Source organism: Nuphar pumila, chromosome 9 (assembly GCF_984573655.1).
Source record: "Nuphar pumila chromosome 9, dmNupPumi1.hap1.1, whole genome shotgun sequence".
NCBI classification, from domain to species: Eukaryota; Viridiplantae; Streptophyta; class Magnoliopsida; order Nymphaeales; family Nymphaeaceae; genus Nuphar; species Nuphar pumila.
The window spans coordinates 5,885,947-5,899,520 of NC_143257.1; the positions used below are offsets into that span (position 1 = coordinate 5,885,947).

General features: G+C 39.6%; 1 protein-coding gene across 3 annotated transcripts in view; it reads left to right on the top strand.

Annotated features, from left to right (window-relative positions):
* Positions 1–11,151, top strand: part of LOC149828299 (KRR1 small subunit processome component homolog) — a 28,467-nt gene extending 17,316 nt beyond the window's left edge. For 2 of the 3 annotated variants that reach the window (XM_090017500.1, XM_090017502.1), the window contains 9 exons: positions 1,079–1,147; positions 7,097–7,153; positions 7,235–7,273; positions 7,399–7,500; positions 7,592–7,674; positions 7,782–7,863; positions 8,937–9,080; positions 9,256–9,330; positions 10,607–11,151. In XM_090017500.1, the coding sequence (XP_089873626.1) occupies positions 1,079–1,147; positions 7,097–7,153; positions 7,235–7,273; positions 7,399–7,500; positions 7,592–7,674; positions 7,782–7,863; positions 8,937–9,080; positions 9,256–9,330; positions 10,607–10,714 (759 nt within the window). In that variant the 3' untranslated portion in view covers positions 10,715–11,151. The remainder of the gene's footprint in view (positions 1–1,078; positions 1,148–7,096; positions 7,154–7,234; positions 7,274–7,398; positions 7,501–7,591; positions 7,675–7,781; positions 7,864–8,936; positions 9,081–9,255; positions 9,331–10,606) is intronic. The other variant, XM_090017501.1, reaches the window with a different exon arrangement.
* The last annotated feature ends 2,423 nt before the right edge of the window (positions 11,152–13,574 follow it).

The window sequence follows — 13,574 nt, forward strand, 5'->3', positions numbered from 1 at the left end:
CATGAGAGGACAAAACACATTGAAATGGATTGCCGCTACGTTCGTGATGAATTCTTGAGGAAGACCATCACATTACCTTACATTCCATTTGAGTATCAACTGCCAGATTTCTTCACTTAAGTGCTCCTGGAATACCCATCAGGGGTATTCCAATCATTTCAGTTGTAATAGGCATCAGGCATTAGGGGTTGACTATGTTTTTTGTTTTATTATTTTTTTGTACCTTTTTTACTTTTGATAAAGTGATTGAGCAGCTCCAACTAGCTGTTGAAGCTGCTTGTGACCTATAGGAGCAGCCTAACTGCCAGTTGGGCTGCTCCCTTTGGGCTCCTTGTATTATAAATAGACCTCTAAGGCCCATGTATTTTCAATGCTCCTGGAGAGCATTTCTATGCAATACAAGAATATTTTGACCATTGTGTGGGTGGTGTGGGTGGTGTGGCTTGATCAATCAAGTATTTTTCTTGATTGATTGTGTTCTTGCAGGTCCATAAGGGACGTCTCTTTATATTTTGCTCCATTTCATTACACTCACCATAATTGAAAAGACATGTTCTTTCTTAGTAATTTACAAAAAACCAGCAAATGTATCAACTGTTTACAAAAATCCGCCTAACATTTTGATAATTGCATTTAGCCATATGCTCTGTAATTTATGTTTTGAAGACAAGCATGCTCTTAAAATCACTTAGTTGACCTTTGTTTATCAAAGAAAGCCACTAAAACTCCAGTTTTTGCTTAAAAAACCCATAACATTATATGAGATGTAGTTTTAAAAAATGGACAAAAAATTGCCATTTTATACCTCAGGCGTGTATTTGAAATGCATTCAGATAAAGTAGGCAGTTAAATATAATAACACAAATATTGGGTGACTTCTAGCAGCTGATAACTTGATAAGTTAGGAATTACTCTTGTTTTTATTTATTTATTGGCCTGTTCTGTCATCAATTGCTGTACCTTAATATATTCATAGCAGTTTCATGCATCTACTTTAATTGGCTGTGTTTCCCGTGCATAAATTCTGATTATAGATTTACAGCTAAGAAATTGCTAATTTCTTTGCTTTTTATTGTAGGCAATCAAAATTTTGGATGATGAAACACAATGTGACATCATACAGATTGGCAACATTATTCGCAATAAGGTACCTATCTTTCTTTCCCCCCCCTCTTTTATTGTGCCTCTTTATGTTAGTGGTTCATTATATGCGTGCATGCATGTCTGCATGTCTTTTCACACTTGTTTTCGTAGGCAATTTCGTAAATACCTTTGTGTCAAAATGCTGCATTATTGGTGCCTTTTCTGCTTTCAAGCATTTGTTACACTCTCTCCCTCTCTCTCTCTCTCACACACACACACATACACACACACCTATGTCACATGGGTGCGGGTGCGGGTGCGGGTGCGGGTGCGACACGGGTGCGGCGCAATTCCAAAAAATTTGGACACGGGGACTCGGCTATATATATATATATTAAAAAATATATATTATAAATATATATATTTTAAATATTATAATTATATATATAACAATAAATTAACACATAAAGATTGTAAATTTTAAAGCAAAAAAAAAACAATTCTTAACAACACAAACTTACCAAAATATAACACATAAAGAAGCTTGTGAGTGTGATAAACAACAAAACTTATCATAAATCTGCCTCATCGTCTGAATTAGAAGAACAGGATCGAGGTAGTCCATGTTGAGAGTATGTAAATTATGTTCTCCCTCCAAGTCAAAATCTTCTGGATTTACATCCCAATTCTTGGATGGTCCACAACTGCATCAAAAAATCACTATATTAGTATCTAACTTAAAACTTTGAATACAAATATGAAATATTTAAATACAAACTTTGAATACAAAGAAAAAAAAGTACCTATACTCTTCTTTGGTGCGGCAAGAAATTAATCGTAGATTTGAGTGAACATATACCAAATCCTCTGCTCTTTTACTAGTGAGTTTGTTTCTTTTAATGTTGTGAATTTGAGCATATGTACTTCAATTTCTTTCACAACAAGATGATGTAGCAGGTTGGGATAACAACTTCATTGCAAGACGTTGCAGATTTGGTGTCTCTGATCCATATGTTGCCCACCAATTAAGGGGATCTTCCTCGTCCCTTGCCACAAGTGCTGCTAAAGAATCAAATCTTCCAGTAGAAAACTTGCCAAACTCACTATTTACAACCTTAAACATGTGAGGATCATTAAAAACTCTTCCCAAATATATCATTCTATTTCTTGATATCTCAGGATCTTCATTTGGAGAAACACGACCAACACCTGCTGTCAACCATTTTTTTGCATAGTATTTTGGATTGAGAGAGTGTGCCATGCAATGCAAAGGTGTATTGCTTTTATCCCATCTTCTCACTAAAACTGAATGTACATGATTGTAAAATTCTGAATCATCAAGTGCAATATCTTTCTTCTCATGTTTAAAAATGATACTTTGAACTTTTTCAATCATATTGTCCCACATTTCATAAATTCTATGAAGCATGGGTACATCTCTGTCAACTTCTCTCAGCATTTCCCAAATAGGCTCTGTAAATTCAACAAAATATGTAATTTTATCCCACCAAAAATCATCACAGATGCATTTTTTGATAGCTTGAGCCTTGACATCATCTTCAGTACGATAAAAATCCCAATCTTGATCAGCCACCATCATCATTAATGCATTCTTGAGTTGCTTAATTCTTTTTATCATAACAATTAGAGAAGCAAAACGAGTTTCAGCAACTTTCAGTAACTTGAGATCAGAATGCCTATTAAATATAGAAAGGGCATGATGATGGTTTACAACAAAATTTCTAATATTTCGAACATCATGCTCTATTTCCTCAATCCATCAGCACATTTCATGTGCATGTGCATCATCTTTTGATGGATTGCATATACTCTTAAGTGCCAAATTTAAACTGTGTGCTGCACAAGGAGTCCAAAAAATATGTGAATATGTATCTTCACTTGCCAAATTCATTCCTGCACGACTGCAAACTGGAGCATTGTCAGTAATGATTTGCACCACACTTTCTTCACCCACTTCTTTTATCACTTCAACAAATAATCTCTTTAAATATTCAGCATCTTTATACTCTCCAGATGCATCAACAGTCTTCAAAAAGATTGGCCCATTTAGTGAGTAAGCAATGAAGTTTTTCAGTGGTCGCCTTTGTATATCAGTCCACCCATCAGAAACAATCGACACTCCATGTCGTTTCCATGCAAATTTTTGGGTCTCTAGCAAGTCTTCAATTCTATTTTTTTCCTCTGCAAGAATGACTGTTCTTAGTTTTTCTGAACTAGGAGGCACATAACCACTCAAATTGCAATTAGCCAAAGATGTAATCATATCTTTCCAGTATGGACTTCTAGCTACATTAAAAGGAATTGAGCTTGAGTAAAAGAATCGACCAATCTTTTTATCAATTTCTGCTCTTGCCATGTTTTTGAATGACGCTTGTATTGTTTTATTGCTTTCCATCTTTCTTTTCTTTAAAAGCTCTTCTTGTGTATCACTAGCAGTAGGAAAAGACAAATTAATCGAATCGCTTTTCATCTCTGCAATTTTCTTCTTTTCAGCTTCCTCTTGTTCTTTTTTTAATTGCTTTAACATGTCTTTGTCAACCTCAGAACATGCCCTAATTCCTTGACCACGAATATGCAAAAGATGTGCTTTCACACGCGTATAAGAACCTGTGAAAACAGTCTTACATAGATTACAATGAAACTGCACATTCCCACCACCACCACTACTAGCTTTTATCCCTTTTGTCACAAGCCTCCAAAGTGGTTGAGAAACATCTAATTCAGGGTTAGAACTTGAACCAAATGTATTGACACTACCGTTAGAACTCGCCATTATATCTGAAAAGTGAAAACTGAAAAGAAAATAATTAAATAAGTAAATACAATAATGTTAATAAAACAGGGAATATTGGAGGGGCCGAGCCCCTCTTCTGCGAGCAGAGGGTGCAGGGAGGGGGGCCGAGCCCCTCCTCTGCGAGCAGAGGGTGCAGGGAGGGGCCGAGCCTTTCCCCTACGAGCAGAGGGTGCAGGGAGGGGGGCCGAGCCCCTCTTCTGCGTGCAAAGGGTGCAGGGAGGGGGGCCGAGCCCCTCCTCTGCGAGCAGAGGGTGCAGGGAGGGGGGCCGAGCCCCTCCCCTGCGAGCAGAGGGTGCAGGGAGGGGGGCCAAGCCCCTCCTCTGCGAGCAGAGGGTGCAGGGAGGGGGGCCGAGCCCCTCCCCTGCGAACCGAGGGTGCAGGGAGGGGGGCCAAGCCCCTCCTCTGCGAGCAGAGGGTGCAGGGAGGGGCCGAGCCCCTCCTCTGCGAGCAGAGGGTGCAGGGAGGGGCCGAGCCCCTCCCCTGCGAGCCAAGGGTGCAGGGAGGGGGGCCGAGCCCCTCCCCTGCGTGCAAAGGGTGCAGGGAGGGGGGCCGAGCCCCTCCCCTGCGTGCAAAGGGTGCAGGGAGGGGGGCCGAGCCCCTCTTCTGCGTGCAAAGGGTGGAGGGAGGGGGGCCGAGCCCCTCCTCTGCGAGCAGAGGGTGCAGGGAGGGGCCGAGCCCCTCCCCTGCGAGCAGAGGGTGCAGGAGGGGGGCCGAGCCCCTCCTCTGCGAGCAAAGGGTGCAGGGAGGGAGGCTACGAGCAGGGTCGACATACCTGACGGAGGGGGAACCGGTGGCTGCCTGTCGCCGGAGTTCGGATCGCCGGCGTGGTTGCAGGAGAAAGCTGCAGGGGCTGAGGGGGAGAGGCAAAATCGAGAGGGTAAGCCCCTCTCCCTGTCGATAAACCCCTTTTAGGGTTCGGCTGCCAAAAAAAATTTGGATCTGGGTCGGGTTTGGACCCGACCCGACCCGGATCCAAAACAAAATTTAAAACTCGAACTGGACAATTTTGGACTCGGTCAAAGTTGACCGAGTCCAAAATGTGGTCGGACTCGGCCCGGACTCGTTGACCGAGTCCGACTCGGAGTTGACCGAGTCCGGGCCGAGTCCAAAGCCGCACCCGAGTCCGCACCCGAGTCCGTGCGTGTCGACGCGGGTGCGGCAACCCTTTAGCCGAGTCTGTGTGACATAGACACACACACACAACCTGCCCCAACCCAAACCTTAACAACCCTTCCTCTCCCAGAAAGAGAAAAACAAATGCTGTTGGGACTTGCAACATTTTGTTGTGAAGGAAGAATAGAATCTTATTTCACAATAGGGTGATGAGAACTCACCAAAACTAGAAGACAAAACATAGACGAACAACATTAACCACCTATCCTATCAGAACCTATCCATGTTAAGTCATATTCTGTCCATTTTGCAATTGCTCACGCATGAACATGGTGGTGGGTGAAAGTGAAGAGGGAAGGTACCAACTGAAAGATGTGGGATGAGAAAAGGGGAGAAAAGTCACTCTTTTAAAAGTTAGGAATGACAATTACTGCCACCTTGGAATTCAAATAAGATGAGAAAAGGGGAGAAAAGGGGAGAAAAGTCACTCTGAGGACACTGGGAATTTTCAGTCGATTTTCCAAAGGAAACCCAAAGACAAGAACCTTATGTCATGGCTATGCTAGGTGAAGGCTGATGATTCTCATTCTTCTGTTTTCTACCCTATTCAGATGTACCCACTTCGGTGAGTGGGAGAAATGATTTTTTGGCTACAGCTATTGCTGGATGAGGCAACTTTCATGCTAAGTCACGTATGGCTATTTACAGATCAAGGCATGTGCAAGGTCTAAATTCTTGGTAGATGGGCTGTAGATGAGGTGCAATGGATCCTCAAATAGGGTTCATAGGTTGAGCTAATGGTTACATGGAAAAAGTGCAACTTAGTATGATAATATTGGATTTATCTCCAATAAATGGGACAACAAATTCTGTTTCTGGTGCCACTGTTTCAGAACCTGCAATATTGACTGTAAATGGGGGGGGGGGGTCATGGCCTATGTAACTGGGACACAGCACTTAGGGTGCTGTACCCGTGTCGACACGGGTACTGGTACCTGGACACGGCATTTGCCATGTCCTATATTATATTATATTATATATTTTTAATATATAATATTATATATTTTCAATATATAATATTATATATTTTAGTTATATAATATATGAGTCTAGAGTTGGGGTTAATGCTAAGTTAGAATTATGGAGACAGACATTGGAAGCTAGAGGTTTTAAGTTGAGTAAGAGTAAGACTGAATATATGGAATGTCGGTTTAGTAAGCAACGAAGTAGTGATGGGAGTGTAGTGAAGCTTGGTGAGCATGAAATACCGGTGGATGATTATTTCAAATATTTGGGATCCATCATTCAAAAGTATGAAGAAATTGATGGAGATGTAAATCATAGGATAAAGGTTGGGTGGATGAAATGGAAAAGTGCAACTGGAGTGCTGTGCGATCGTAGAATGCCATTGCGGTTGAAGGGAAAGTTTTATAAGACGACTATTAGACCCGCTTTACTATATGGTACGGAATGTTGGGCTGCCAAGAGACATCATATTCAAAAAATGAGTGTAGCTGAGATGCAAATGCTTAGATGGATGTGTGGAAATACAATAAAAGATAAGATTCAAAACGAGGAGATACGTAAGAAGGTAGGTGTTGCACCCATTGAAAATAAGATGCGAGAGAATCGTTTACGATGGTTTGAACATATTCGGCGAAGGCCTAATGATGCTCCAGTTAGAAGGTTGGAGAAATGGGAAAATATATTAGTTAAAAGAGGTCGGGGTAGGCCTAGGAAGACTTGGATGGAGATGATAGGAAAGGATATGAATGCTTTGTACCTCACCGAGGACATGGCATTGGATAGAAATGATTGGAGGAAAAGGATTCATGTGGAAGACCCAAAATGAATTTCTTTTTTGGTTCATATCGCTGACCCCAATTGTTTTGGGATGAAGGCGTAGTTGTTGTTGTTGTTGTAGTTATATAATATATATTTTAGATATATAATATATATTTTTTAGTATATATTTTAGATATATAAGATATATTTTAGATATATAATATATATTTTTTAGTATATATTTAGCTGTGTCCCCATACCCACAAGAGAATTTATGTTGATAGAAATTAATTTATGTAGGAACGCTTCCACAAGAGAAGACAACGCCTCTTGGGTACCAATAACACCACTCTGAGGGTATGTTGATGATTAACTCTTTGCAATTTATGAATTACCCTTGTTGGAAATTTTAAAATGAATCCCTTTTGGCAAATGCAGGCCATTGAGTTGGTGACTGGTTGTTATGTTTTGGTTCAGGTTTGCAAGCATGGTTTGTTATTTGTTCTTGGCATCAGTTTTCTTTTGCCTTTCTGATATATTCAATTTGAATCCAGTTGTGGGATCAATTCTCTTTCCAAGGGCTAAGTAATACCTTTTTCTAGGGATATACTGTTGCTGCCATGGGGTCATTCAAGGGCTTGAAACAGGTTAGAAGAATTGTGGAAGATTGCATGCATAATACACATCCAATATATCATATCAAGGTATACACAAGGAATTGCTTCCGTTTCTGGTAGTAAAATTTCTTTGTCTGCAGTTGCTGGAGACGTGCATTAATATTTGTCTTGTTGCTAGACTCTTATGATCAAGCGAGAGCTTGCGAAGAACCCTGCACTTGCAAATGAGAACTGGGACAACTTCCTTCCTAAATATAAAAAGTGCATTATCTTTTAAACTATCTACTGATTGCTCTTTGCTGCTACTCTTTTGTTTTATTTATTTATTTTTTTCACATCTAATGGTACTACATCCTCTCTTTATTTAGGAAAAATGTTAAGCGACCGAAGGTGAAGACTAAAGAGAAGAAACCATATACACCATTCCCGCCACCGCCAAAACCCAGCAAGGTTAGATATTTTGCACTCCTGTGTACATGGTCCTTGAAATATGATTAATGTTCTATGATTTTTAGGCAAGATCTTTGTTTTAAGATTTCTCTACTGCATCTCTGGATATCAGTTTGCCCTGCAGATGCAAAATTTGTTTTTTTGCTTATAGTGCCTAGTGATCTTTGTTATCCGAAAAAAATAAAAATCATGAGGAATATGATATAAAAAAACATGTTGATTTTTAGATCACTGCTGTCCCCATGCCACAACGAATTTGTTCCTCTTATAGAAAAGAGGGATCAAACTTTGTAGAAGAGGAGAGAAGAATTGATTAATAAATTCTTAAAGGTCATCTTTGAGATTTAAATAAATTCTTAAAGGTCATCTTTGAGATTTGATAAAAATTTAATGTCAAAACTGTCCATGGAGTTTTAATGATTAACCATAACAAAGTTGAGGTGCATTTTTTGAAAATTTTCGAAGGTTCATTTTTGAATTATGCTAAAAACTTAGGTGCCAATTTGAAGATTTCACTTTGTAAAATAATGCATTTATTTGAGTTTCTAGTGACGCCTGGGAAGTTAGGACGCTGGTGCCTGGGTATCACCTAGTGCTCTTGATTTATAGTTGTGTAGCAAGTTTTTCATCTATTTGTGTTTCTTTTGTTTCCCGCGAAACCTCAATAAGACTCTGTTTGGGAGTTGGTGTTGGGGAGAAGATGAGAGGGGTGATGGGAGTGGAGAAGAAAATGGGAGATGAGGCTGGAGTTGTCAACAGCATCCTTGTGAGGATGTAATTGGAAATGGGCTATCTCCACTCCGAAGTTCGGAACACCATTCTCTTTTTCCAAAATAGGGTTACACCATTCTCTTTTTCCAAAATAGGGTTCCCAAGCACCTGTGGGGGTTGGTGGTATTTATTAAATCCTCCTTAAATACCGTCTCCCTTCTCATCTCTGGCTCCCAAACAGAGAGCCTAAACGAAGTTTATTACTGTTTTCTTGCTATTCTGCATGCTTGATTTTTAATGTTTATTACCATTCATAAACACCAGGAGCAGCTAAAGTTACTGGTTAAATATTGCATTTTTAGATTGACCTCGAAATAGAAAGCGGTGAATACTTCTTAAAAGCTGAAAAGAAATCTAGAAAGAAGTGGCTGGAGAAGCAGGAAAAGCAAGCTGAAAAGACAGCAGAAAAGAAGAGAAAGAGAGAGGCTGCATTTATTCCTCCTAAGGTTCAATCTTGAATTGGTTTCCTCTTTTTTTTTTGAATTGTGTATGTTCCTAGTGGCTAGCACAGGTCAACTCTCTCATCTGTGTGTGTATGCATGCACATGAGACAGTTGCTGCATTTGTTTCTTGAATGGTTTTACATTCTTCTTTTGATAGTCTTTGGGATTCTCTATGCAGGAGATATCTTCCGACTCTATTAAGCCATCTGGGGATGGCAACAGAGAGTTGGCCGAGATGGCTGCATCCTTGAAGGTATGTCTATAGAATATGCTCTTATTCTTTTGTTTTTATATTACAAGCTATATGACTAAATTTATCATTTTTCCTCGTAGCGAAGTACCTTCAAATATGTGCATTTTCTTTTAGTTTCAGAGGCCAGAGTTGAACAGAGGCAAAGTTTATATATGCTATGCAAAATACAAATAAATATAAACGTGGGCTTGGTTCTTGGAGTTAAAAATTAGTAGCATCAATTTTTGTTTGTTATTTGTGTGGTCTGTAGCTCTGTATCTATGTAATATGGGTAGTAATACCAGCCCCTTGTACCTGGCTCCTACCCACAGTGGTACTTGGGTACTTCAGGTATGGGCCAACTGAGTTTTAGGCTTGTATCATTTTATCTATTTATGATCCAATCAATGTGTAGATAATACTGGGGATCAAAAGATCCTAAATGTTTTGATTATTAATTGTTAGTTAACTCTTCATCTTGAACATGTTTTAAACCTTTAGTAAAACTCTGTTGTAGAGCATTTTGTGCTATATATATATATATATATATATATATATATAGTCACCTGTATTGTTAAAGGTAATTTCTCGGCGAGGGTATTTTTCTGAGAGGTTTTCAAAACTTGATAAATCTCGGGAATATCTCGACAATATATAAAAAATTAAATAAAAATTCTAAAAAACAAGTACCTTAAAATAGACAATATAAATTGATAAATGAGCAACTAAGTTAGCAGCTAACAACTAACAAACAATAAATTAGTAACTACATAACACAAGTAACAAAAAAATCATGAAATGTGCAAAACTCATCGATTTGATTTGTTTTTTGAACCAAATCAAACCAAATTTTGGGGCCAAGGTCTTTTTTTTTTTAAATGTGTTTTTTTCCAAATTTTTATTTTTAATAATTTTGTTTTTTTTAAAGAAAAATCTGAAAACAGACAGTTTTCTGTAGCGATATTATCCCGATATTATCAGCTACCATTAATAATTGCTAGGTGACTGCTCCACTTATAGCCTATATTCAGATTTAAGTTGTATGGTAGCTTTTGTGTGAGTTCGCTCGTGTGTGTATGTGAAACTCAAAGACGATAATCATTCTTTATTGCTTTACATTGCTAATTGTGGGCGTGCGTGCATGCATGCAACCCATAAACTAGCTTAAACTTCACTCTGTTGCAGTTCAAACTTTTTGACTTATTTATTTGTACACCACTCGAATAGCATTGTATTTTTATGTGGACCGTTTGTGGGTACACTAGCTCATTGCTTCATTGGTATGTTCTTTTTGCAGGAGAAGGCAAAGGCTCATCGCCAACAGAATACGTTTGAAAATATAAATGCAGAACAATACCTTGCTGTACCAGAAAAACATTCAAAGAAGAAGATGAAAGAGACTTGAGTGTCTGGTGTTATATGGGATTTTCCCTCTCCTGCATGCACAAAAGGTCTGGTGATTGGTGCTGCCTCATTTTGGAGATTACTGTTATTTATATTGCATGATATTTAACTACTTACAATTACATTTTGGGGTTCATCAAATGAGGCTTCATTCTTTAACTTCAGTTTTGTCCCCTTTTGCTGGTCATCATTGTTAATAACTGCATTGGATACATCAACTGGAAAGGGACGATCTGACAGATAATCAGGCAAATGCTAGTTGCAAAATGCTTGAATTTTTTGTAAATCACATTAGAGTTCCTGAACTTTAATGAACGATGCTATTGATTGTAACACCTTTATGAAATTGTTTCAATTTTTGTTCTTATACACTTTCTGTAATTTACACGAATGACAAAAAAAGAAAAGAAAAAGAAATCGGAAGTTCTTTATGGTTTTGTAAGTGGCAAGGAAGCAAACTGCAAGAAAAACAGCATCTGGGGGTTACCTTTTCGCAAACAGTAAATCTCTCTCTCTCTCTCTCTCTCTCTCTCTCTCTATATATATATATATATATATATATATATATATATATATATATGAGAACTGAACATATTAGACCCTCTTTTCTCGTTCTGCCCGGTTAGGCCCAATAGTTTGAAGTGTTTTATGATAGATCTGAACCATTAGATGTGTTTATATGAGAACTGAACATTATATATATATAGGGCATGTGCTTAATACAGTTGATTGTAGATGCATTCTAGTGGGAATCTCAGGATTCTGATTGTTTTGATTCAATCTAACCCCATGGAGGTGTTCAACATTGTTGATTTAGTGGGATTTGATCCTTGGATTATGTTTTTCGAAGAAAAAACAGGTATTTTATAAAAAAAAAATCAGTGCACCTGCCTATAAAAAAGAAAAATCAATGCATCTACGACCATTGAGTTTTTGCATAATCAGAAAAACTTCTACACGGGTTGGATTCCGGCGATTCAAGTGTTGTTTGGACTAAAAAACGAAAAAAAAGAGAGTTTTCCAAGTTTGTACGTGAATTTGTTCTATGGATATGATTTATATGGATTGTCTGTTTTATTGAAGTATTCTCTCTCATGACTTGCTGTTGTACTACTGTTTGCTAGGGCTAAAAGCAGCTCATCAGTGGTGGTGCCACCATCAGGTTCATTGGTGTCCCAACTAACAAATAAGCTGTAGGGGACTTTAAAAAGTTCTGTTGACAATATAAATTTCTCAAGGATCTGTTCATTGTGCAAATGCCTCTTTACTGGGTTGGATCCGACCGTATCTGGACCTGGGCACCACCCTGTGCTTTCCCCTTTTATGCAGAAAAAGGGGAACCCCTGACTCTCTCTCTCTCCTCGCTGTTCTCTCCCATCCTGCCCTCCTCTCTCCCCGAGCTCCGCCTCTCCCTGGTGCCTTCGCTGGTGACACCCAGCTGACCTCCTCTCAGGTGAAGTCTCATCTCTCTCTCTTCTCTCTTTGTTCTTCGATGGGGGCGCCGGGCCTCTTGCCTGCACTTTTTCCACCCCTTGTCCTTTTAGCAGAGGAGCTCCTCCCCTTCCTCCTCCATCTCTTAGCAGAGGAGGGGTTCTGCCCCTCCCTGCTCCCTCTTTTAGCAGGAGAGGGGCACCACCCTTCCCTGCTCCCTTTTTCCAGCCAGAGGGCAGGGGCAATGCCCTGCCCTCCCTGTTTTCCTCCTTCAACAGGTTCCTTTTATCGCCAAGCAAGGGGAGGGGGGGGGGGGGGGGGAGGGAACGCCCCCTGCCTTCTTCATTTTGTGGCCAGCGGGCAACGCCCCCTTGCCTCCTCCCTTTCTGGCCCGAGGGCAGGGGCGCAACCCCTGCCCACTTCCTCTTCTTTTGTCAGGCTGGCGGGCAAGGGTTGCACCCTTGCCCCCTCTTGCTTTTTGACAGGCCAGCGGCAGGGGCACAACCCTTGCTCCCTCTCTCTTTTCTGCTGTCGGCAGGAGCACGACCCTTACCCTCATTCTTCCTTTCGAGGACGGTGGGTAGGGGCGCAACCCCACCCACCCTTTTTCGACTTTCACCCTTCGTGACTCAAATGCAACACATGATTCTTACTTTTTTTTGCCGTACGACAAACTCATTAACGCACTTCATTGGCGCAATAGTCTCTATGCGTGCATCGAGGCATGGGCCACTGATCACCTACACTAAGAAACGTCATCATAGTTGACATTCTTCGAGATAGGAGAAAGTTACACGAACAATAAAGAAAAGGACAATGCTAAAACTTGTCAATATATATATATATACACACACACACATTTAATTCAAGGATGCAGTCTTGCGATCCTTGTCTTCTTTTCTTTATGTCATTTATTTTGCCGTCACACTATCTTGTGCACAGGCTACTGTTTATACATTTAATTCAAGGACGCAGTTTTGTGATCTATGTCCTCTTTTCTTTATGTCATTTACTTTGCCATTACACTTTTATATAATTGGGGTACAGTTTCGTACTTCATGCACTGTTTACATATTTATTTGCTTTATACATTGCCATTACGCTATAATTTGCACAAGTCTGCATGATGTAATGGATGTATTTTCCTATATATATATATGAAACCTTGTAGGATACACAAATGTGTATCCTTTCTTACCCTATATCATGCTTGTGCTTTTACAAAAAGACACGGATTTACACATGAACGTAAAAACGTTATTGAATAAGGGTTTTCTTGTGAGAATTCAGCATTCAAAAAATGCATAGTTTTGAAATGCAAGTTTCGAATACTTGGGAGTTGTTTAATTGCAACTAAGCTTTTTCTAAAGCGGCATGATAGGAGGAAATGTTTTAACTGTAGTTTAATATTTGATATTGCGACAAACCCA